The sequence below is a fragment of the Salvelinus fontinalis genome, chromosome 5, assembly GCF_029448725.1.
Source record: "Salvelinus fontinalis isolate EN_2023a chromosome 5, ASM2944872v1, whole genome shotgun sequence".
Classification (NCBI taxonomy): Eukaryota; Metazoa; Chordata; class Actinopteri; order Salmoniformes; family Salmonidae; genus Salvelinus; species Salvelinus fontinalis.
The window spans coordinates 52021010-52044828 of NC_074669.1; the positions used below are offsets into that span (position 1 = coordinate 52021010).

General features: G+C 44.3%; 2 protein-coding genes across 2 annotated transcripts; both read right to left on the reverse strand.

Annotated features, from left to right (window-relative positions):
* Positions 1-1350: 1350 nt before the first annotated feature.
* Positions 1351-4962, reverse strand: LOC129855803 (early growth response protein 4). Its single transcript, XM_055923830.1, has 2 exons — positions 4544-4962; positions 1351-4288 (listed from the first exon to the last, which is right to left on the reverse strand). Exons 1-2 carry the CDS (start codon positions 4698-4700, stop codon positions 2973-2975), a joined length of 1473 nt encoding a protein of 490 aa, XP_055779805.1. The 5' UTR covers positions 4701-4962; the 3' UTR covers positions 1351-2972.
* Positions 4963-15548: 10586 nt separating this feature from the next.
* On the reverse strand, positions 15549-23527 carry mogs (mannosyl-oligosaccharide glucosidase). Its single transcript, XM_055923831.1, has 5 exons — positions 23325-23527; positions 21463-21822; positions 19477-19700; positions 19041-19234; positions 15549-18117 (listed from the first exon to the last, which is right to left on the reverse strand). Exons 2-5 carry the CDS (start codon positions 21812-21814, stop codon positions 16356-16358), a joined length of 2532 nt encoding a protein of 843 aa, XP_055779806.1. The 5' UTR covers positions 21815-21822; positions 23325-23527; the 3' UTR covers positions 15549-16355.
* Positions 23528-23819: the final 292 nt, after the last annotated feature.

Consider the following 23819-nt stretch of genomic DNA (forward strand, 5'->3'; position numbering starts at 1 on the left):
TGCTCTACTCTGCACTAATGTTGACAAACAGCCAGAAAGACCATGCATAGAATAGAATAAAATAACTTGATTTTCCCTGTGAGGGAATTAAATTTTTGGAGAGGTTACTGTAGGCCTTTTCACATGCAAGTGTTGGGAATTGAACTTTCAGGACACAACGCTTAACACTATATGATGTGACTGTGACACAGTTTAAGTGTTGTATTCAAAGATATTGGTTATTAAAACCTCAAGTGTAGCACAATAATGAGCTATAATAACACATGGAGAATGCTTGTTTCTGTTCAGGCAACCTTATCAAGTCTAATCTAACTCATAAGTGACCAATGAGATCCCTGATCACAAGCTCAAGAGCACAATAGCCAGATAAGAGTGCAATCTGTCATTTGCATAGAAATAATGTTAGAAATTGAAATATATCTATCCTTTAAAAAAAAATATATGTTTTAACTTCTGACACATTGATTCAAATGGGCTCATTTGCATTTAGTAGACATACTGTATACTGGTAAAGACCAGCACCGCACAAAAAATTCACAGTACCATTGAATTAGCAGGATGTGTTATTGGAAATGTTATTTCCTTTTGATAAGTGACATGAAGGATATGAATGATGAGCGAGTCAGAGCAACAACTGTCAGTAGGTAACATTCTCTCGACACAGCCAGCATGAAAAGGAGGAGGTCAAACGGGAAGATTGCAATGCTACTGGGTCACAAAGAGACAAACAGAGAGAAAGAGAGAGAGAAACAAACAATCATTGATCTCTTATCTATCAGCATTGTGGGAATGAATGACAGGTTAGACGGGGGAGAGGCTAACCATAGAGACATACAGTATGGGGCCCTTTGAGATGAACAACATACAGCAGGCCATAGACCTCCAAGGAAAGAGAAAGTATGGTTAAGGTCTCTTTCTGATGAAGGTCTGTTTAGACTGAAACATCTGCACCCGAGGTTACACCAAATAAATACCAAGTATAATGGTGTCCTCCCTCAGCTAATGTGAATGTCTCATCTCCACATTTGGTAGCTATAAACCCGTGACCTACTTCATGTCAGAGGGACCAGAATCACAACACTGAGTAATAGGGTGTTCACTTTAATGGGTTGGGAGCTCAAAGCCCTGTGAATCAACATTACATAGAACTGTGATGTCTAATGTTAGGATTCCACTATCTGCTGGTGCTGGGTTGTCCCGTTAGAACGTGTATTTTTAGGAATAGACGCAATAGTCATCCACATGACTGCTTTGGTGGAAGATGCTGTGTTACTTACATAAAGGAAGTTGTCAGCATAGGCGAGGAAGGACTGAGGAATTTCTATGCATGGACAAATGACTCTTGCACTGTTTCCCGAAAACCAAACATTTTATTCATAAACATTTGTCATAAAAATAACAACATCAATATTCAATTTATCGAAAGTATTTTCGTATAAACTGTGTATATATACAAAATTCATTATATACCCAAGCAGTTAATATAACTTAAGGCGAGTTAAAACACTTTTTTTACAGTACCCTGACTGATTGGTGACATTCTCGCCAAGCCATAACCATTGTTTTTTTGCTAAAGTGAATAGCTTCCTCATCAGTAATGCCTTGTCAAGTCTTAAATCATCTCATCTGAAAAGTACATAAACTCGCAGCAATGTGTGCTACCTGATTACTCAACAGCAATGTTTTAGTGTTGTGCTGCTAGTCAATTCTGGCTTGACAGTACAATACAGTACATCGTACTGTACCAGAGCCATGTATAATGACTTACTAGTTTAACACTATAGTCCTCATCACGAACTGATTAGCAGTGTAATCAAATGATATTTCGAGTCACTGTTATACGAACAGTTAGGTCATCTTTTACTTGTCTTAGAAATATATTTATATCAAATGACAATCTCTCTAAAACACTATTTTGCTACCAGCCCTCCAAAGGTACACGCAAAACACTGTGAGTATGTTTTAAAAAAGCATTTTCCACTTTAACAATTCAAGGTTAAACAGTGGTCTTTTGAAATATGTATATACACAGCTATAAAAATACAAAGTACAGTCATACAAATATATTTATTTTCCATTTATGGTATAACTTTCACGATTTAATAATTCAACCATTTTGTTTAAATACAACACAAAGACCAATCAATAGAATACTGATAGCAAAGCAAAATAAATTCTCAAAACCTTGGCACAAATGGACTGCTTCGTGACTAAAGCCAAGAATAATGTGTTACATTCATGTCATAAAACGAAGTCTCCTGCACTTCCATTCGGCAAGTGGAGGACTAAGTTATTTGTTGGCTATATTCAATAATACCACATGAACATAAACATGCATTTGAAGAACCACTATATGACTGGTTGCAGTGTTAGTGGAATAAAAAAGCCTCGAAAGCATAAAATATAAGACTTTCTAGTGGATAGAGGATATCTCAAATTAGATATAAGTGCAATACAGCCCAGCAATTTCGATGCAGTTTGTTTTCTTATTGGTATATTTCTTCGTCGAGGTTTGAAGTTGGAGCTGTCCAGACGAAAGGGTGCTGAACTGCTGCAGGCATTTGTTATGATGCCTTGGTGTTTGGTTTGGCATGACCAAATTGGTTGATTGTAACAGAGAAATACAACAAGTGTCTGTTGAGCTGTCAACTCGGGAAGGTTTTACAATCAAGTTATGCATGTGTTGCATAGAGTCAGCAGCAGCAAGTAAACGAGGGTCGAAAGAGCAGACCCTTTTCACAATTCACTTTCCGATATAGCATTATGCAAATCAAACTCGCAAAACATCCTTATTCTAAGACTCCCTATAGAGACTTTCACAGTCAAACCAATTTCCCTCGACCTATATGTCACACCGCAAACGTTGATACGTCGACCTGTAATCAGCAATGAACTGTCAAGCTTTTTTATCTTCGACGGAAAGATTGTAATGTTGTGTGGACAGAGCTACTCCTGTGCGTAGTGGTGCCTCTTCAAATTCCCTCCGGAAGAGTAAATTGCCACGCGCTGATCACTTGTGGCTTCAGCTCCATCTTCTCTTTCTGTTTCAGGTGCACGCGACCGTGCCTTTTCCTCTCGTCGCTCCGGGCGAACCTTTTGCCGCATACGTCGCAGGAGAACGGCTTCTCTCCCGTGTGAGTCCGGGTGTGGGTGGTGAGGTGGTCGCTACGGCTGAAACTGCGCAGACAGATGCGGCACTGAAAGGGTTTGTGTCCGGTGTGGATGCGGATGTGCCTGTTGAGTTCATCCGAGCGGGAGAAGCGCCGGTCGCAGTTCTCCATGGGGCAGGTGAAGGGTTTCTCTTTGGCAGGCCCGGTGGAGGCCGCGGGGCTTTTCCTGACACGCGGTGCCTTTTGCGCGCGCGGGGTGTAACTTTGGGCAAAGGAGTCTGGCAATAAGGAGGAGTAAAGAATTGAGTCTATAGTACTGGGTAAAGCTGGTGAGGTAAGCTGGCAAGACGAATCGCACTGATTAGATAATGGCGGAAGTTCAATGTTGGGAAACATAGCTGGCTTGAGGAGGTTGTTGGTTGAGAGGTCCATGACTGGCACTGGGTAGTTGGAGTAAAGAGAACTGCAGAAACTCTGAGAGCAGGTGTCAGAATAGCACTGCTCCTGCTTGATTCCGCCTTCAACTTTGAACTCCATCTCTGGGTTAGGACACATGGGGGAAAATGAGTCCAAAAGTTCCTTTACATCCACTTGTTGGTCAGACGGGAAGTCAGTGGACATCGGGAACGTTTCTGATGATTGGAAGCCCGTTTCCAAATAGGAGTCCGATTTATTGAACGTGCCCCATTCGTAACAGCTGCTCTCGAACTCATTCTTGACCACTACTGGAAAAGACGCAGCTTCTGACTGTGGCTCGGTGGTGCTGTTCTGGTTTCGGACTTGAGCTGGGGAGTCGAAGCTCACCTGGGGAGAGGCTGAATCTTGAGCTTGGCCGCCAGATTGACCGTCGGGGTAGCTGGGACATGTCTGCCCCGGAGAGTACAGGGGCGGGGTGGCGCTGCAGGTGGAGGATTGCCTCTGGACGCCGGCGTCGCCGAAACTGCTGCTGTCCATGGTGCTCAGTTGAACTTCGGAGATTGGTAACGTAGAAATACCGACAATTTCTGTGATCATGTTGAGCAATGTCTCTGTGCTGCACGGCCCCCCCTGGGTCGCCTCCACATAGAAGCTGCCTGAGTAGGCGAGGGAGGAGGAGTAGCTGCCTTTGGGCGCCTCGCAGGGATTAAAGGCGAAATCTGAGTTGGAGGCCTCGGTTTTCAGGGTTACAGGTGCTCCCTCTGAAAAAGAAAGAGGGAAAGTTTGTCATTACAAATGTTGATTTTAGACGGATAAATGCACATAAATTAAAGTCGTTATGTAATCAATAAGCATACATGCGTAACATGCACCGCTGCAAATGGGACACATTAAATCCATGCGATGTTTTTAATAAATCACAATGTGCAACCACAAACTATGTCATTCAAACTATCAATGCATGCATATTGATTTATCACATAATGCAATGCAGCAAGAGGCTACTGCGAATTTACCATGGGTAAACTGGGCAGGTGCTCCTCTCTCTGCGTCCGAAAACATCTCCTGGGTATCTTTCCGAGCGCTATTTTCCATCCCCAGGGAAGAACCGTTACAATTCTCAAACTGAGGGTAGAAGGAATCTTTAGAGTTCAAATCCATGTTATTCAGCATGATTGCGAGATTGATTTCAAGTTTGTCAATCCAGGTAAGTGTAGGTAGATTAAAAAAAACTAAACAAAGCAAATACAAATTATGTGTCCTTTCCCCTCTGATGCACGGGTCGTCAATTATCCCCGAAAATGTGCTGGTGGTCGTATGAGGAAAAGGGTGTCAATAAATATTTCGAAATTTCCTTTTTGTCCAGATGACTGCGTGTTGTATCGCTTTGTAGCTTTTCGGCTATCTGTTGCTGTGGGTAGGTTTCACACCAGTGGCTTCCCTTGCCTCTCCTTATATACACTCCGGCGGGTCGATAGACCCCTCCCCCCATTCATCGGCTCCAGTGAGAGGATTCCCCGCTGCGTGTAAACTTCATGCCCATACATGGACAGAGGATGTGACGGGCTTCCCCAAAAAAAGGAGAGTTACGATTCTGACGTTGCAACAAGTCTCTTGGATCTGCAAGAGAGACTGCCATTGATTTACCATCGGATATGTTAATGTTATGTATGAGAATAAACGCTTGATTTATCAAATCATGTTAACAATATATCATGGCAGTGGCATGGCAAGTGTTCGTGCATTTAACTCGGTCGACTAGAAAACATGGTAGCTTTTAGACAGTCATGCGATGCCGTGTGGAGATGTACAATGTCTTCTGCCACCAATCAACACACCAACACACTTAATAACTTAATTTCTCATAAATTAAACAAATTAAGATTGGGAAGGCTTTAGGGCCTAAAAATTGATGAAATTGATGCTAACCGTAACGTCATATGGCCTAAACTTTAGGCCATATGACGTTACGGTTAGCATCAATTTCATTTCACTGTAGGGTTAATAGAATAGATATTATACAAATCAAGTTAACTGTGATGTAGCCAAGGAAGAAGCAATACCCCCCCCCCCCTTTCCATTGTGGCAGCTGAAGTTACTGCACCCATTAGTATTTAACTGGTTCTGAAAATTTGACCATGGGCTTGTATAACATAAAAAGGTAACAGTTGTAGGCACCCTGTTTCCTTTGTAGTGCACTGCTTTTGACCAGGACCCATGGGGAATAGGGTGCCCTTTGGGATGCAACCTGTAGGTTATCTAGGCAATGCACTTGCTCACATCAAAAGATGACACACCTTAAACTCAAAAGAAAGGCATTGGGTCACCTTATAGCAGAGGTTATAGACCTAATCCTTGAAACGTTTGAGATTTTTGTTGAACACTACATGACCAAAGGTATCTGGACACCTGCTCGTCGGACATCTCATTCCAAAATCATGTGCACTAATATGGAGTTGGTCCCCCCTTTGCTGCTATAACAGCCTTACTCTTCAGGGAAGGCTTTCCACTAGATGTTGGAACATTGCTGCAAGAGCATTAGTGAGGTCGGCACTGATGGTGGGCAATTAGGTCTAGCTCGCAATCAGCGTTCCAATTCATCCCAAAGGTGCTTGATAGGGTTGAGGTCAGGGCTCTGTGTGGGGTTGAGGTCAGGGCTATGTGCAGGCCAGTTAAGTTCTTCCACACCGATCTTGACAAACAATTTCTTTATAGACCTCACTTTGTGCACGGGGGCATTGTCCTGCTGAAACAGGAAAGGGCCTTCCCCAAACTGTTGCCACAAAATCGGAAGCACAGAATCATCTAGAATGTCATTGTATGCTGTAGCGTTAGGAATTCCCTTCACTCGATATAAGGGGCCTAGCCCAAACCATGAAAAACAGCCCCAAGACCATTATTCCTTCTCCACCAAACTTTACATTTGGCACTATGCATTGGGGCAGGTAGCGTTCTCCCGGCATCCGCCAAACCCATTTCATGAAGCTCCCGGCTAACAGTTCTTGGGCTGACGTTGCTTCAGAGGCAGTTTGGAACTTGGTAGTGGGTGGTGCAACAGACGATTTTCACGAGCTATGCGCTTCAGCATTCGGTGGTCCCATTCTGTGAGCTTGTGTGGTCTACCACTTCACGGGCGAGCCATAGATGGTCCTAGATGTTTCCACTTCACAATAACAGCACTTACAGTTGACCGGGCAGCTCTAGCAGGGCAGAAATTTGATGAACTGACTTGTTGGAAAGGTGGAATCCTATGACGGTGCCACGTTGAAAGTCACTGAACTCTTCAGTAAGGCCATTCTACTGCCAATGTTTGTCTATGGCGATTGCATGGCTGTGTGCTCAATTTTGTCATCAACGGGTGTGGCTGAAATAGCCGAATCCACTCATTTGAAGGGATGTCCACATACTTTTGTATCACATACTTTTGTATATATAGTGTAGCTGCTGCTACTTCAAACTCGATCAGTTCTAATGTCGTGGCCCCACTGAGCACATGTGGGCGACAGAAAGGTAGGCCTGGATGCTGTTTTCTTTTATAAATGCAACTCAGGAAAAGTCCTTGCTGGTAATTGCTTCCTACACGCTGCTGCTGCTCAGCACTGAACTGTTTTCACTCATTCACTTCCATCGTTGTCTAATAGCAAACGTGACCGCTGTGGTGGTGTTGTCACCGTGCTGAGAGCCTAAACTACAAAACACTAGGCTATCTAAAGGGTTGGCCTTTCAGGTATGCGGGGGAAATCGATCATACCCCGAAGTGTTCAGTGGTTGAACCAACCTGTCCTCACAGACGTTGACATTTCAAACAATAAAAAAGGCGTTTTATTTTCACTATCTGATGCTGGGTCCATAGAGGCGATGTAGCACATGTCCCTATGGGTAAAGTTGTTTAAATCGAGTGGACAAACTGTTATGTGCATGAGTTTTCTTTCTATGATATCAAAAAGTCGATAAACACTGAGTGTACAAAACATTAAGAACACCTTCCTAATATTGAGTTTCACCTGGTCAGTCTGTCATGGAAAGAGCAGGTGTTCTTAATGTTTTGTACACTCAGTGTACACTTTCATACCGGCAGCGCAAATCAGCCGTTGCGCTGTCCACGGTCCTGAAAGCACCCTTGTATAGCCACATTCCATCGGCCTTACATGGGTGATTTCAGGAACATGCCAGTGCAGATTTGAGCCCTGTCACCATTTAAATGCTATGGAAGCCCATTAGATCATATTCCCTGCTTAATTAATTTAACATGTAATCTATATTATTGCACAAGTGTATCGAAAACGATAGTCTAGGCTACATATTGCAATATGATGACAAGTGGTAATGGTATAGCCTACCTAAACTCGGTGAAGCCAAATGCATGAGGGGGTAGGCAATTTGAACTGAATTTCAAATAAAACACACATGGTTTGCTATCTGAGTTGTGTTCTCTCCTAGCTCGCAAATGACACCGATTTGAAGAGTAAGAATGGATCTTCAAAATCGTTGCCGTAACTGCATATGGAGAGAGGAGCACTCCCCGTCCACTTTCTAAGTTATGATAATAGCCTAATGCGCTACTGCTCGCGCCAGCCAGCGAGGCTTTGACATTCTCTGGAACAAATCGTTTTCACCTCAGTGACGTGCCTCTAGCTGCTCTAATTCTAGGGCCTCGAAATGTTACGTCTCTCGGAGATGTCTTCAAGTAAACCCATTGAAGTCTATTAAAACAGATCTGATCACACAGAGGTATCCGTCCCGAATAGCACCATATAGTGCACTACTTTTGACCAGGCCCTGGGTCGAAGCTAGTGCACTAGATAGGGAATAGTGTGCCATTTAGAGCCACGGGGTTTAGAACGCTGTTAAGATAACTGCAGAGTGCACGCTAACCTCTCTGCTCCCCGGCGAAATACCACAGGGCCAAGAAGCCTAATGGATTTGCGTAATGTCAGCACTTACCCGAGATTATTGCACGGAGCCCAATTTAGTGCTTGTAAAAGTTTAATGAGACACAGGTGTTATTGTATTCTGTGTAAAAGAAGTCTGATTTCTATTATGGAATTTGGTAGGCTAGTTTTAGGATTGGATGCTCGTTCTAGATCTTAGCATGGTGTTGACATCAAAGAATAATGTTCAACGTGTTGGCTAGTGCTAAAAAAAGGAAACATGGCTGGAATGAAAGGATATCTTCCCAGGTTCAGGAGGCACACTTTGAATAAAGTTGGTCCCACATGGCACCCTATTTCCCATATAGTGAACTACCTTGGACCATGGCACATAGTCAAAATTAGTGCACTACTGCATGTAGGGAAAAGGGTGCCATTTGGGACGCAGGATAGAAGTACAACATAATTATTGCTACACCACTATTAATAAAGTTACTAGTGTTGAAACACACCTCCTTTACCAGGACAATAATGACCTTTAAAAACTGTCCTAGCCTGGTCAACTCCTTAGGTCATTGTGAAGTTGGTGAGACAGCACAAACAGATCTGGAACCAGGCTATCTTTTGATTGAACTGGGTGTGATTTTTATTGAAAATACTGGGCTGTTTACCAAATGGCACCTATTTTCTTTACAGTGAAACATTTTTAACCAGAGGCCCTATGTAGGGAATAGAGTGCAAGTTGAGACATATCATGGATATGGATATACAGTCAACATGGTGCCTATCCCATTGCTGAAAGAGCACACAAAGCAGGATGCTTGAGGGAAACTGCAGAGCACACTGAAAGGCCCAGAAGACCTATATAAGGATATAGGATAAGGGTTAAGCATGCGCTCTCTCTTTAGCCAATCGAAGGTGTCAATTAACCCTCATCAAAGTATAACATCTGTGGTCATTGGAAGCTCCCCATTGGATATATGCAGTTCCCGGTAGAGACTAGAGAGAATACTTTATATACAATTCCTTGTGGAGGGAAGACTGTATACAGAGCATAGAGAATCCTCTCCTGAAACCATCCATATGGTAATGAAATGCATACACTATCATACTGTATAATGCAGGACTGTGTCCTAAAATGGCACCCTATTCTGTATTTAGTCCCCATAGGGCTCTGATCAAAAGTAGTATATAGGGAACACAACCATAATAATTATATCCAGTATCTAGGCTTGAGCTCAAGAGCTAGATAGGCTGTTTATTCACCGATACATTTGAATTTAATTACCTAGATTACAACAGGTTTTTGGTGGCAATACCACAAAAAGAGAAGGAGAAATCCTATAACCCCCCCCCAGTCCATTTCTGACAAGAAAGTCCCCCACATTAAAATATGAAATACCCCCCTTAGGCAACGGATGAGAGAACATCTCCGTCTAAACCTGGATGGATGTACAATAGAGCTTCTGAAGAGAAGCGAATAAAATGGATTGGGAGTGCTAACACCGGAGAAACCTCTGCCGGAAACACGACTCGCTATAAATACAAGATGCTCGCCTCGGCTGCCAAGTTTTTTTAGTTTTTTTATCCCTTCCTTCTCTCTATCTCGTTGGGCCACGCATAGTTACATATACCATCATTCAAACACCGGGTGATGGAGAGAGCAGAGAGAAAGAGGGAGAGAGAGAGAGGGAGAGAGGGAGAGAGGAGCGGAAGCGTGGTTTTTCTTTTGAAGGAGCATCTCTTTTTCTCTTTCTCTGTGGGAGTGATGGGTTAGGGAAGCCCGGGTAACTAGGCCCCTGTCTGTTGGTCGGTGTGGCAGGTTTCCCTTGTGTTCTTAAAATACACCCGTCCGCTCGCCCACCTCTGTCCCCGGCCGCCCCTTCCCTCTCTTCTCTCCTCTCTTTTCCTCTCCTCTCCAGCAGCGGTGGGATTAGAGCCTGCATTTCTTTCTCCAATCGTGACTGCAGATGGTGGCAGTGGGCTCCAGCTCCAGCGGTTCACCCAGCCCTCCCCCTCCCCAAAACACCCCCACACATCTCACACTCATCCGGGCCCCTACCCAACCCTGCCCTCCTCTCACCACAGGATCCCCGCTCGAGTAGCACTCTGACAGGCCAACTTGCTGGTCCCACTGGCCCTATGCCAGCTACCTGCCGTTACCTAACTACTCAGAGGCTTGGAAGTTAAAGTGGCGTAATGGAACACAGAGTGAAATTGTAACTGTGAAATGATACCCTTTGTGGTCGATGTTGAGGGTAAGGGCAATATTTAGCTTGGTTGGAAGTTACTTAGGGTGAAATAGAACCTGAAGTGCTAGGCTGTCATTGTGTTGTGAGTGACAGATGGCCTTGAACAGTGAAAATCAGATGTACAGTAGGGTGATGATTATACAGTTAAAACAAAGCTGAGGAAAGCTGTATGATTTTCTCTGCAAGGTGCAACAACTACCTCCAAGGGCACAAAATGCTCTACCCAAATGTCCACACAACATTTAGGCCCCACTTAAAAACCATCTGTACTATTCAAAATCAATAGGGACCAACATTCTGACTGCCTTCGACTGCCATTTGTGAGATATTCTACAAGCATATATTGACTGCTGAGTTTGAAGCAGGCTTGCTTATTTGATACATCGACAATATGCAACAGGTAGAATGGGTTATGATGACAGTCCACGCTCGAAATAAAGGATATCTGATAGGCTAAACAGTGATTCAATCACCTTTTTGATGCACAATAACAAGAGAGAGAGAGATAGATAGATAGATAGATAGATAGATAGATAGATAGCGAGAGAGAACACTGAATACAAACAAATAACTTGCAGCTGTTCTAACGCAACAAGACTGAGAGAATGCAAAGGCTCGGTCGGGCTAACAAAAGTAACTATGGTTACGGCCGCTCGGCATGGCACTAGCTTTCCACAGCTTCACTCCAGAAATAAAACTGTTGGGCTAAGAGTGAAGAGCAGGTAAAGACAAAAGATCCTGGGTGAGCACTATTTATAGCAGCCAGGCTTTACATAACCAGCACAGAGGGCAGTGAGGGTACTGTAGATATACTGGATGGAGCGGCTGCTGCTGGGTGCTTCTGGTTGCTGGAATGCACTGCAGGCTACTGAAGGGGATAGAGGGGTAGAGGTGCTGGGCATGAGGGAGGGGAGAGGGCCACGGAGAGAGGCGAGAGCCAGTCCTGGGGTGAGAGAATGAAGGGAGGGAGGGAGGAAGGGAGTGAGTGTGGTGGCATATCAGGGGAGCTCTATGTTGAAAGATAAGAAAGTGTGGAGGGCATTTGTTGTCGGTGGTGGTGAGGACAATAGGCCTAACTAGTGAGGGGAGGGTATTGCGCAGGAAGAGGATGTTGTTTTGTTTTGCTAACGGACGGACGAACACACTCGACGCTCCGCTCTTGCGTCTATCGACATCCCATGCTCCCCTGGGAGAGGTAGTGATGTCAGAGGCGAGGCGCCACCAGAGTGTACGCCCGCCGCTTGGCGTCAACATCAGCATTTTAATCATTGTGAGATGCGCTAACGAGTGTTTGGGAGCTGGGAGTGAGGGAAAAACATTAGCCGAGCTCAGAGGGGCCAGTTTAGCCACGGGGTGTGTTGTGGAATCCACACACACAGTCACACGCACAAACAAACCTAAACGTCATAACGTGAGCTCATAGACAGAGCCAGAGGCTGCCCGCATTCTCACCTAATCTGAAAACCTATGTCAGCAGAGAGTCAGGTGATTCCCCCCCCCCCCCCACATTATCATATCACCCCAGGACAAAGCCGCTGACAAGTCTCCCCTGTATCTATGAGAACACGCTCCATTGACTCTAATGTACGTGCCAGCATGAAACAATGATTTAGGATCTACGCACAGCCAGTGAATTGCCTAGAGATACTCTTCATTACCACCATCACATCTTACACAAATTGATCCATTAGCATAATTACCCATTTATAGGGCTAATGTACTGCACTTCTCAATTGTAAGTGTAAAGCGATAGTCGAACTGTATTCAAAAAGAGCTTTTCTCCAACTCCAGAAAAGCTTGATTAATTGGAAGTGTTGCTATATGCGGCCGGCAGATTTTGTATGGTGCCTGACGTCGGTCAGACTCACCACATGCCTCACCAAATCAAATCAACATTTATTTACAGTGTATTTTACAAACAAATGTGTCAAAATACTCCTTACACACAAAACAAAGAGGGAGAAGAAACAAATGACCAAAGGGAAAAAGGTGAGGGAAAACAGTCAAATCTGACCATAACTTTCACCCTAACCTCAGTCCCATTAACCTAACTCTAACCTTTAACACCAAACATTTCCTTAACCCTTAACATCCCGACGTACAAATCTGCCGGCTGTACAATGTTCAATTCCAAATGGACCCCTTGTCCTGGACACTCCTGTAGATCTGAAAGGATTGGATAAGCAAAACTCCACCCAACCTATCAGAGGGTAAGGTAAAGCTATTTACCATACTGCTTACATTTATCCAAGCCTTCCATGTCTACAGGAAGTCCTAAGGGGTAGGAGGCAGGGGATTACGGGTCCATTTGGAATAAAGAAACACACTTGGTTATTAATCAGCTCCCTCTAGCATAACTTTCTAGTCATTGCATTCTAGATAGCTGTGCTGAAAGAGGGGTTCTTCATTTCAATCTCCAACCAGCATTGCTTGAATGATGCTCTCCATATGTCATTTGCTTTTTTAAAGGCAAACTATACAATAATTGAAATGTGAGATTTTGCCCAACACATTGCTTCCTTCTAAAAGGGTATTGGGCAGTCACAAACTCTCCAGAGGAAGCTCACATATTGTTGGCTGTAAATCCATACAGAGAAAACGCACCAATGAATAGGCCGACACCACGGGCCTGACTCATCTGTTTATTATGCAGCCACATTAGTGAGCTCTGATGCCATTTGGCTATTATCCCATTTCAGTGTGAAAAAAGGGGTCTTCGGAACAGGGGAAATGCTCGGTGAATGCTTTAGTCACACTGATGGGCCGCTCTCTTCAAAGGAATTAACACATTTTTTTCTGACTGACTGCCATTGCTTGGAGGGGATGTGGAAATGTGGAATACATTTCCTCAGTGTGTGTGTGTGAGAGAGAGAGAGGGGTGTGTGCTTGTGGTTCTACCGTATGTATCACTTACTCAGGCCCAAGGCCCATGATGACCAGCGTTGCATTATCAGGTCAAGGGGTCAAATTCTAAGGCAACAATATATTAACTATGCACATTAGACCCAGCAGCACTGTGCTAAACCAGTGGTATTAGACCCAGCTGCACTGTGCTAAACCAGTCGTGTGGGAACCGGTCGCGTGGGAACTACAGTGGTTCCCCAAAATGTGATAAATTAAGAGTACAGATTATTGTATGGAACAATATACATGTGTTTTTTTAGAAAGAAAATTTGAAAGATACAATGTTATTGAGTAAATGTACTTATTTGTTTCTTTTCACTTTGATAAGAGATGAAAATGCAATGAATTTAAGGTTATTTGTTGATGTAAAAATCTGAAATTGACCCGATTTTAAGGTTGTGTCACTTGGGGTGGGGTTGCAACAAATTCTTGTAGGGAAAAAATGGGGTCCACTGAAATTCTGGCGGAGAAATTAGGGTCTCCGCTGAAAAAGTCTGAATACCACTGTGCTAAACCCTCTGCACTGTCGGCCTCTGATGTGGAACCTCTGACACATCTCCTCCCTACTGAACAACAGAGTGAACTATCACTTCCACACTCCACTCAAATTTCAGTTGCTAACATTCCCAAAATTTCAAAAAAAATTTACAATCGAAATTCCATTTGGAATGTTCCCGGAATCAGTAGGCTGGAAAACCTGGGAATTTGGGGAAAGTTACAGGACTTTTGCAACCCTGTTCTACATTGGGGCTAACGACGATAAACAATGAATGTCTCTCTCTATGTATATCAATAAAAAAGATAAATCACCATTAGCAGAATGTGAAATAAGGACTATGGCAGTTGCGCTTATGTTTTTTAATAAAACATTTCCAGTAGCCTACTTCCCAAAAGTGAGGGAAATTACACTAACACATGAAAGATGTCTGCTTTATGTTGGTGATGACAGTTTTAAGATAAATACTGAATGTTGCATTGCTCTCTTTTTCACCTTTTGCAATCATTCTCTAACTGCACTTTGGAGCCAGACTAGCTACAGCCAATGCCTCTTCCTCCTGAGCATAGGCCTATTATAGAACTGTAAACCTGACAGCGCCAAGACCAACCTTGAACTACACATCTAATCAAACGCTGTGATAACATGAAAGCCAGAAAGGATTCTGTCCCAGGGTCACGTGGAAGCTGGAAACCAACATCAGTGCAATCAGGAGCCAGGCCCTCTGTGATGGTGTTCATACACACTGCTGTGTTAACAAAGATCTAGCAACTGTACACTATGCTCCTGTCGTGTTTGTATGTGTCTCGACTCTCTGCATGTCAACGCTTGAAAAGAAGTTGACACCGGCGATGCACTCCAAGCCTGTCCATTTTATCCAATTTGCTCATGGGCCCCTTCACAACGATGCCTCGCCATGGTAACGGGCGCCGCAGAAACAATGGCTCTCTGCAGATTGACGTCAGCGGCTGTCCTTCGTGTGTCGCAGTCTGACAAAGGACCAGGATCAGGCTCCCATAGTGGCTCTTTCTCAATTAATCTTTCCTCGATTCCTCGCCTCATCTCTCCTCACCTCTTTCTTAAAACCCATCGGAGAAAGAGCTCCCAGGAAAGGATCCATGGACCATCTCGTCCAATATGGTTGAAAAGGAGGTTAGGAGAGAGGATGCAAGGAATCAAAGCGAGACAAATTGACCCAGTCACCGGTTACTGATCTGGAGGGTTATTCCTATCAGAAGTGTAAATTAACAGCTGTAGTTTAATACACTTTAATAAGCACTGCTATAAACTATTAAAAGAAAATATCTACTTTCATTGAATTGCTAATATTTAATGATTGGTTACCAAAACCAGAGGCTAGAGTAACAACACCACACAATGGTAGATATTGAGCAAATAAATGTGCCTTTCCTAAAAGGCGCTAATGACTTTTGAATGTAAATCATCCTTCCCACAGACACTGGGGGGAAAAAAGGAATCAGCAGTCAGACACAATACACAAGGTTTTGACATATTTATTGTTCTTTCCACTGAAGATGTAAGCAACCAACGCAATGAAGTTACTCATGTTATTCCGTGCCACTCAGGATATCTGCTACCAGTGGAGATACAATACATCTTCGTCTTGTTTTGCATTGATAAAATTAACAGGAAACCGTTTGTTCGCAGCAAAACATTTGACGAAATAAATCAAAACTTAAATCTCAATTTTATACTGGCTTAAATAAGATTGTATGGCGGGACAAAGCAACCAGAAACAAAATTAACTGGGGATCAAATATTTTAAGACTGAATACACAATTTCTCAATACAGGTATTATTTTGTTCAACAGAAAACATCTGTGGAGACAAAAAACGTTTGAATGATTGACTTTGAAAAGTGCATTAGTTCCTACGGTAGTCTTGATATGATACCGTATGAATGATTTATATCAAGACTATTCTTTTACTACTACTATTGTTACTATAGTTCTTAAAAGGTTTCTGCCATCAGACAGACGTCTCTCAGTCAGGCGGCACTTGGAGTTCATTGATAAGTATATGGGGTATTCAAAAATAACCTTTCATGCGTTCTTTGGGGTATGGGGGTTTGTACAAACACTCAATGAGACAGCCAAAGGTGAAGAATTGGAACATTGGAGTTGTTTAGTTATCATTTGAGAAAATCATATTTAAGAAAATCTTAAAATCATAGACCTAACATCTGTTGGCATTAAGGAGACAGATGGAGGGAGTAAAAATGGCACATTTTAAAAGAACATCTTACAAAAAGCGAGATGAGATGTTTTTTTTTTCTTCATCAGTGTCAATACTGCTCAGCCATTATCAAAACAGTTAGTGCCGACCAGCCGGTGAAGGGGTGGCTCCCTTGCCCACTACCCGTGCTGTCATTGTACTGTTCCCATATATACCCAGTCTCTGCATACTGTCTGTAAACATTGCTCATGATATTAGTTCTGAGTTCCTGGTAGAGGGTGGCCGCCTTCTCCTGATATGGCCCCTCAGTGTTGCCATAGTGGTGCAGGGCCCTGACGGCCAGGTAGTTAATGTTGATCCATATGGGGCCCCGCCAGTAGGGGGCATCGTGCTCCGTGTTGCGTTTCATGTAGAGCGGGTCGGCCCTGGACAGAGAGCGCAGGCCGTAGGGCGTCCACAGCTTGTCCGCGTCCCTCATGTCTCTGAAGATGTGCTCTAGTTTGGGCGAGTCGGGCGTCAGGACGTGCAGCAGGAAGGGGAATAGGCTGATGTAGCCCAAAGCATTGACGAACTGCGGCTTGGGGGCCCGGCGGACCGAGCGCACCAGGCGCGCCACGGGAAACTGGTGCCTCGGCTGCCCTGGGGGCACGTACACCTTCTCTTGCTGCAGCGACACCGCCTGCGTGTGGTTTCCATAGTCGCTGAAGGAGCGAAGCTGGTTTGACCAGTGCAGCTTGTCCAGCAGTGCATTGTCGCTGAGCGTCTGGTGGGTGCGCTCGTACTCCTGGTGGGGCTCTCCCAGCAGCCGGGCTACGCTGGCCATGATGCCCGACGCCAGGGCCATCCAGCAGTGCAGGTCCACGTGGCGCTCCTCGGCTGATGGGTGCGAGGCCCGCGGATAGTCATCCAGGCCGGACGTCAGCGTCTTGGGATTGAGGAAGAGGTTGGTGTCCTTGTCACGGCCCCGCCAGCGATAGGAGTTGGGCAGCGGGCCTGTCTGGGTGGTGTTGTACCACTCGAACCACGTCTGGAGCCGGGGGTAGAGCCTGCGGAGGAAGGGCAGGGTGGGCCGTGAGGACTCTGCGTCCGGGTTGGCCTGGAACTGCTCCACTAGCTTCTGCAGGGCCAAGAAGAGGGTGGGTGGGTTGGCGTTCTCGTTGCGCTGCACCACAAACTCGGCAGGAACCTTGCTGCGCGCCTCGTCGCCAAGGATCTGCTCCCGGGGAATCCATCCCTCCATATTGACCAGGTCCAACCAGTGAGCCGTGGCCTCCCGTGTCACCTGGGGGTCCCACTTGCTGAGCAGCAGCTGGTGGAAGCCTTCGTCCCACAGGAACCCCCGGGGGAAGAAGGAGCGCGAGGGCACGGCGGTGAACAGGGCACCCTCGGGGTAGAGCAGCGGGTACTCATTGTACACCGACTGGACCACCGACTGGCCGTAGAAGTAACCAATCCCGCCCAGCATGTTGCTCAGCGCCGCCTTGCTGAACTTCACCTGGGCCTGGCCCAAGCCTTTGGCCTGGAGGCCGAACGTTTTCTCGAACTTGGCGTCGAACGCCGCCTTCCTCTTCTCCAGCTCCTCTGTCATGGCCGCCGCTGACAGCTGGTTGGGACGATCGCGGAAGCTACCAGACTCGAACAGGACCTCAATCTGGAAGGGCGTCTGGACAGTGACCTGGTGCAGGACAAAGTCGCTCTCCTTTCTGGGGTCGGCTGTTTTCGGCTGGTGCGGGGGCTTGTAGGTGTCCACTGCAATGTACTGCCTCTTCTCGCCAGAGGGGGGGCTGTAGACGAATCTGCGGTTCAAGCTATTCCTCACGATGTCCGTCAGCCTCTCCAAGCCTGGCGACATGGTCTGGAGGTAGTTGTAGCTGAGGAAAGAAGGAGAGAAGACAAAGGTGAACCACCCTGAAGGTAGCAGGAATCTCTCATGTTCTCATTTTGCCAAAGCTTCCTCTCAGAATTGGAGCAAGGCACCAATATCTTTGACCTGCAGTCACCATAGGGTTTTATACCCTACAGAGTGCATTGGCCTCCTGGAAAGTGGCAAGACCTGTGACTTCATACTACTTCAGCCAAGGGTCAGGGACAAAGAGTACCACATACTGACCGATATGTTATGTTGAATGAAAACTGAAAAGGAGCCTTGTCCTTTCCTGTCTAAATGGCAGACACACTTGTGATCGGCTTGTTGTGGTTGCTGTGTTCCTGCTCTTCCTACCTTCTATTCAACACTCTTTTCTGGCCTGCAGTATGGCTTGATTGTGCAACCTCCTCATGAAACCTTGCTGTTCCTTCAATTTCTATGCATCGGAGTCTCTATTGACCTTGTCCTCACCACTGGAACAGATCAATGTATCTCTGTTCTGTCCCTCAAAAGGTTGAACAAAACCTTTATATCAGAGCCAGAACAGCAGTTTGGCTGGCCATCTTCATCGCAGACACTGAGGAAATGTCCTAGCTCTGCTTTGTGTCTCAATGCATTGCGGTAGAAGTTGTGCCTTTATTATTTGCAATGCTTTGTTTCATACTACATGATTTCTTTCACATATCATGTTTGCCTCTTAACAGGCTCACTGATTTTATTGATAAAGATTGATTATGTGCTATTTCTATTTTTCACTTAGAAAATCTTCTTCTGATTTTCTTCATATTGCTTGGTATTACTGTATTTACATGATATTAATTAGGGAATATTGTGGCATATTTGTCCACTGTTTTCAAAATTCTTTCACTCTGTTGATGGTTTTTGGGTTAGAAAATGCTAACGTTAGCAGTTTGGGAGAGTACCTACCTGGCGTATTTGGCACTGGGGGACTCCCCGGCGACAGGCTTGCGGAAGGTGATCTTGAAGTTCCCCAGCTCCTCTGAGAACCCAGTGATGGAACCCAGACGGTTCCTCTCTTCCACGTGGGCCTCCAGGGAACCCTGGGTGTCGGCAGCAGCGTAGAACATCAGGGAGATGACCGGCGCATGGGGAGCCGAACTCTGGGGAAGGAAGAACTGGGTCATGCTCAGTAGGAAGGAGAAAATGTTTTGAAACGTAGTGAAATGGGAGAGAAAATCTGTGTTCAGTAGCATTCAAATAATTTTTTTTCATACCATTAGACAATATGAATAGTTTCAAAACTCAAATGTCTTTCAATGTAAGACAAATAATGAGAACAAAATATGCCTGGTTAATTCCCAGGTGGGTTTAAAGGTGTGCGAATGTTTCCTGTCATACTCACATGCTGCTTGGCTGTGATCCTCCAGGTCCAGTCCCCTCCGTGCTCACCGCCCATCCGCTTGACAAACTCTGTGGTGAGCGTAAAGTCGCTGTCGTGGATCTCCTGCACACCAAAGCTGAGGCCGTCATGCATCAGCCAGCCATAGCCCTGCAGCCGGTCGCCCTGCTCGCACGTGTGCCTGAGGTTCACGTCCACCTCAGAGAACTGACGCATCCACATCATCCCTGGGGTGTAGAGAAATGGAAACACATCATTTATTTTATTTATTTCATAATTCCCCAAAATATGAAATCTTAAACATGTACATGGATTATGTATAAATATGTATAAATTAAAATGGCTGCTGGTCAAATGTCCGGCGCCACATTTTCTAACGGAAACCCATATTATCCAGGGTTTCCGTTAGAGAAATGTGGCTGGACATTGACCAGCAGCATTTTAATTTACCGGACATTTCATAAATGTAACGGATCCATACGCAGTTAGGTGCGTAACTTGATTAGAGCGTCCACCCACGGTGCTCAGAATGAAATCAATCACATTATGGTTATTCATCTTAACAAAACATGCAATTTGAGGATGCAATGGCGTGTGTCCTTCCTACCGAATTCTGATGAGCAATTTGACGAATAACTGTCCACATTTACTTTCCCGCAGCCAACGAGACGAGTAACGACAAGAAAAATCACTCGCCAATGTCAATCTACTATCCCCCATAGTAGAAAATTTGACCTATTATTTTGGTCAGCTTGTTCTGTGCGAGAAAGAAATATAACAGACAAGGACAGTTGAGACGATAGATCCCAAAATCATACAACCAGTTGGCCTAGGCTACATAAAAAAAAAAAAAAAGCAATGAGGCTCATAACAGATCCGAACGTTTAGTTTAAAATGTTGATCAAATATTATTTATTCACATTATAAACAGCAGCAATGCGCAAAAGGCCGTAAATTGGGTATGCGCGAATGTTCGTTCCCTAATGCAATTAGCGGTTTCATGAGACAGATGACAATATCCATTACAAATGTTGATGGAAAAGAATGGAGATCTAAAGACAACTAGTCTGGGTTTTCAATATGTCTGGGTTTTCTAGGATTGTGCCTTTGGCTACGGGACAATAAAATACAGTTGGTTTCAATGGCATATGGAAGTCTTTATAAAAAAAATAATTACCTGCACGTTTGTTTGGATTTTGGCTAGGCTACTTTGAAGCAAGGAAAGACATGCCTCATATGTAGTAAAACGTTAAGGTTTCAAACAATTAAGTATATGTTTTGAAAATGCAAACTGCCTCCTGCTCATTGCAAAGTGGTGTGTGACGCGCTGAAGCCTGCCTAGTTGTCTATGCACCTGAATGGCAAGCTCGCTTCAATAACCAGTTGAGAAATAAAAAGATAGGGTTAGTCTTCCCACACCGTCTTATCTCCATGTTACAGCGAGTGTTTACGGAAGACAAAGGGTTCCCCTGTGCTAACTAGCATGCTCCGAACACCTGTGTTTAACGGAAGAAGGCCGCCAGAAACGTGTTGTCACTGAAAAATACTGTTGGCTGCAACTGTGATAAAGCCGGATAAAACAGTGTACAGTATAATTAGCATTTGTAAAATGATTTTGATGTGACATGAAAGTAAAGGGCTTTATATTTCAAGAACCAACTCGCAATTAAGAATCGATCACGTTTAGATAAGAGCATTTGGCTGTTTTAGCTGCTAGAGCCAGTCTACCTCTGAAAAGAACATAAGATCCTTGGACCTTAAGGGGTAACGATAGGCTCCTTAAGAGGTAGGCTCCTAACATAAACCCTGATATAACTTATTGTGTTAACCTCATATTATACAACTTATTTCCATTGTGATCCTCTGGCAAGTAGCTAACAGGTTAGTACCGCTTGCCACATAGCACACACAGTTATTGCCAACTGCCACTTTAGTCAATAGTATTAGCAAATATTTAAGGGTGAATGTAGAGAAACGACAGTCTTGTACCTGTGACAACAGATCTTGGGCTCCTGGTTTTCATCCCAAAGTAGACCTGGGGTCGGTAGGAGCCCCAAAACCTCTCAGGGGACACCTCAGCGCTGGTGCTGTTGGCATCGAGGACAGGAGGTGAGTGGTGCAAAGTTACCACCCGTTTGGCCAGCGAGGAACGCATGTAAAGGGCATAGAAGAACCAGATAAGGCTGAAGATGCAGAGGCCGATGGAGATGTTGATGAAGATTTTGCCAATGTCGAGCTTCTTTTTTTTCTCCTTGCGTTGTAGGGTGGCAGGCTTCTCGTCTTTCCTTGTGGGAGGGGGGTCAGCCTCGCCGGTCACCACTCTCTTCCTCTGCCTGCCCATCCTTCCAGCTGAGGAGGAAGAAAAGATACAGGCGTCCTTCCTAACTTAGTTGCATGATAGGAACGCAACCGCTTAACGATTTCGCCATGAGGTCAATGGTGACATTAAAACAGTTATAGGTGATAGGAGAAAACTGAGGATGGATCAACAACATTGAAGTTACTCTACAATACTTACCTACTTGACATATTGAAAAGAAAGAAGCCTGTACAGAATAAAAACTATTCCAAAACCTGCATCCTGTTTGCAACAAGGTACTGAAGTAACACTGCAAAAAAAGTGGCAAAAGATTTTTTTCGGCTGTTCGTGCACATTACATTTTTCTCGAGGCAAGCAGAATTTCGGTAGTCTAAGTCTAGGCCCCTTCGTCGCTCATTGGTCAACAGTAGGGATTCTTCAATAAAGTTTTCGCTGTCATTCAACAATAGTCGACTTGTTTTCATGCACATTTTTTATTTGAGAAACACTGCATCAAACTTCCTAGTTAACTTAAGAATGTAATTTTATATTTATCTTTGATTAATTCTGGCTATTTTGTATACTGGCTATGGCATCTCACAGTACTATTGCCACTTGTTTTTCAAGTGAATGTCTTTAAAGGGAGTATGAGAGCACAGTTAGGTGCCAGCCGAACCAAAGCATGCAGAAGCCTTTAGTTTCTTCCCAGCAATGAGTCTGGATCTGAGTACCTCCCCAACGATTTCTAGAACGCAAACACATTCTAACTGGTCACTGAAACCGATGGGTTGGGCCAGAGCCACACCTGGTTAAAGCAGCGTTTTGAAATCATTCATTGGCTTTGATACTTCAATTCCTGACGACTTGTCTTTTACAACACCAAAAACGACTTAAGTATGTAGCAAACAGAGCAGCAGAATAATTCAGTTTAAATTGTCTGGCAAATCTCGCGGAGGAATTACATGGGTCTACAACAGACCTACGTTTGGGTTTTGTTTATTTATACATTCCATTAATATTTGTTTCCCTTCTGGAATTCCGCCTACAGTCAATCTATAGAGTAAATTGAAATTGTATTTTATTTAACTTCTGGCTTCTGGGGGAATATTACGTTGTTTTGTAAGCCAACTGCTAAAAGCAGCTAGCTACTTAGACCTCATCTTCAGCAGTAGGTAACAACATTGCTTGCAACTACTGTACAGTACTAACTAGTAGTAGTTTGCTAGCCAATGTAATGTTGCCTCGTCGACTATGAAAATAACTACATAACGTTACCTGCAAAGTTGTATAAATAAATACCTTTAACTATTACAACGTATTACATATTTTTTTAGGAACTGTGCTAGGCAAAGCATACATTCAAGCGTTTCGGCTAAAGCTAACTGGCTAATGAATGGTTAGCAACCCGGTGGCTGTCACTAAGGTATCGGGCAAACCTGTTTTAGAACGAGGTTGCAGAATTTTGAAATAAGCTTTCATGCCAATAATGCAGCACATTAATAAAAAAGCACCGAGAAAATGTAATATGGACAGTAAATGGGGAAAAACTCACCTTTCAAATGGACAGCATATCAGCTACACATTCGCGCTACTTCCTGGTCCCCTAGCTCTCGTGAAACACTGACGTGTACATAGTGTTGACAGCCCACGCCAGGGGCATATTCATTACGCCTATTGTTGCAAAACGTTTCTTAAAAGGAAGAAAACGAAACGGGTAAATACCTACCCGAATTAGTCCAAATTAAACTCGTTTGCTGCAAAACGCAACGTTGCAACTCTAATGATTACACCAGCTCGAGTTGTCTGGCCAGAGGTCACAACATTGAATCCATGCAAACCATATACTTTGGACATACTGTAGTCAACTACTGATGCAATGACATTTGGGACTATGCCATCCTAAGTGTTTTCACTTACCAGAATATGCAGATATTTTAAAATCCAAATTCATGTAGTCGAATTGGGACAGGTTGTGCAACGCATTCCAGTGTTGATCATTGTTTATCATTCAATCCTATACATTTTCTTTCCAGTATGGATCGAGCAT

Bases quoted from the DNA above. Each gene is read 5' to 3' on its own strand.
- LOC129855803 (XM_055923830.1), bottom strand. From the start codon at position 4,700: ATGCTGAATAACATGGATTTGAACTCTAAAGATTCCTTCTACCCTCAG. The intron at 4,289-4,543 runs GTAAATTCGCAG...TTTCTTTTTCAG, and splicing joins ACCTGCCCAGTTTACCCATG to AGGGAGCACCTGTAACCCTG.
- mogs (XM_055923831.1), bottom strand. From the start codon at position 21,814: ATGGGCAGGCAGAGGAAGAGAGTGGTGACCGGCGAGGCTGACCCCCCT. The intron at 19,701-21,462 runs GTACAAGACTGT...TCTACACCCCAG, and splicing joins CCCAAGATCTGTTGTCACAG to GGATGATGTGGATGCGTCAG. The intron at 19,235-19,476 runs GTGAGTATGACA...TTCCTTCCCCAG, and splicing joins GGATCACAGCCAAGCAGCAT to AGTTCGGCTCCCCATGCGCC.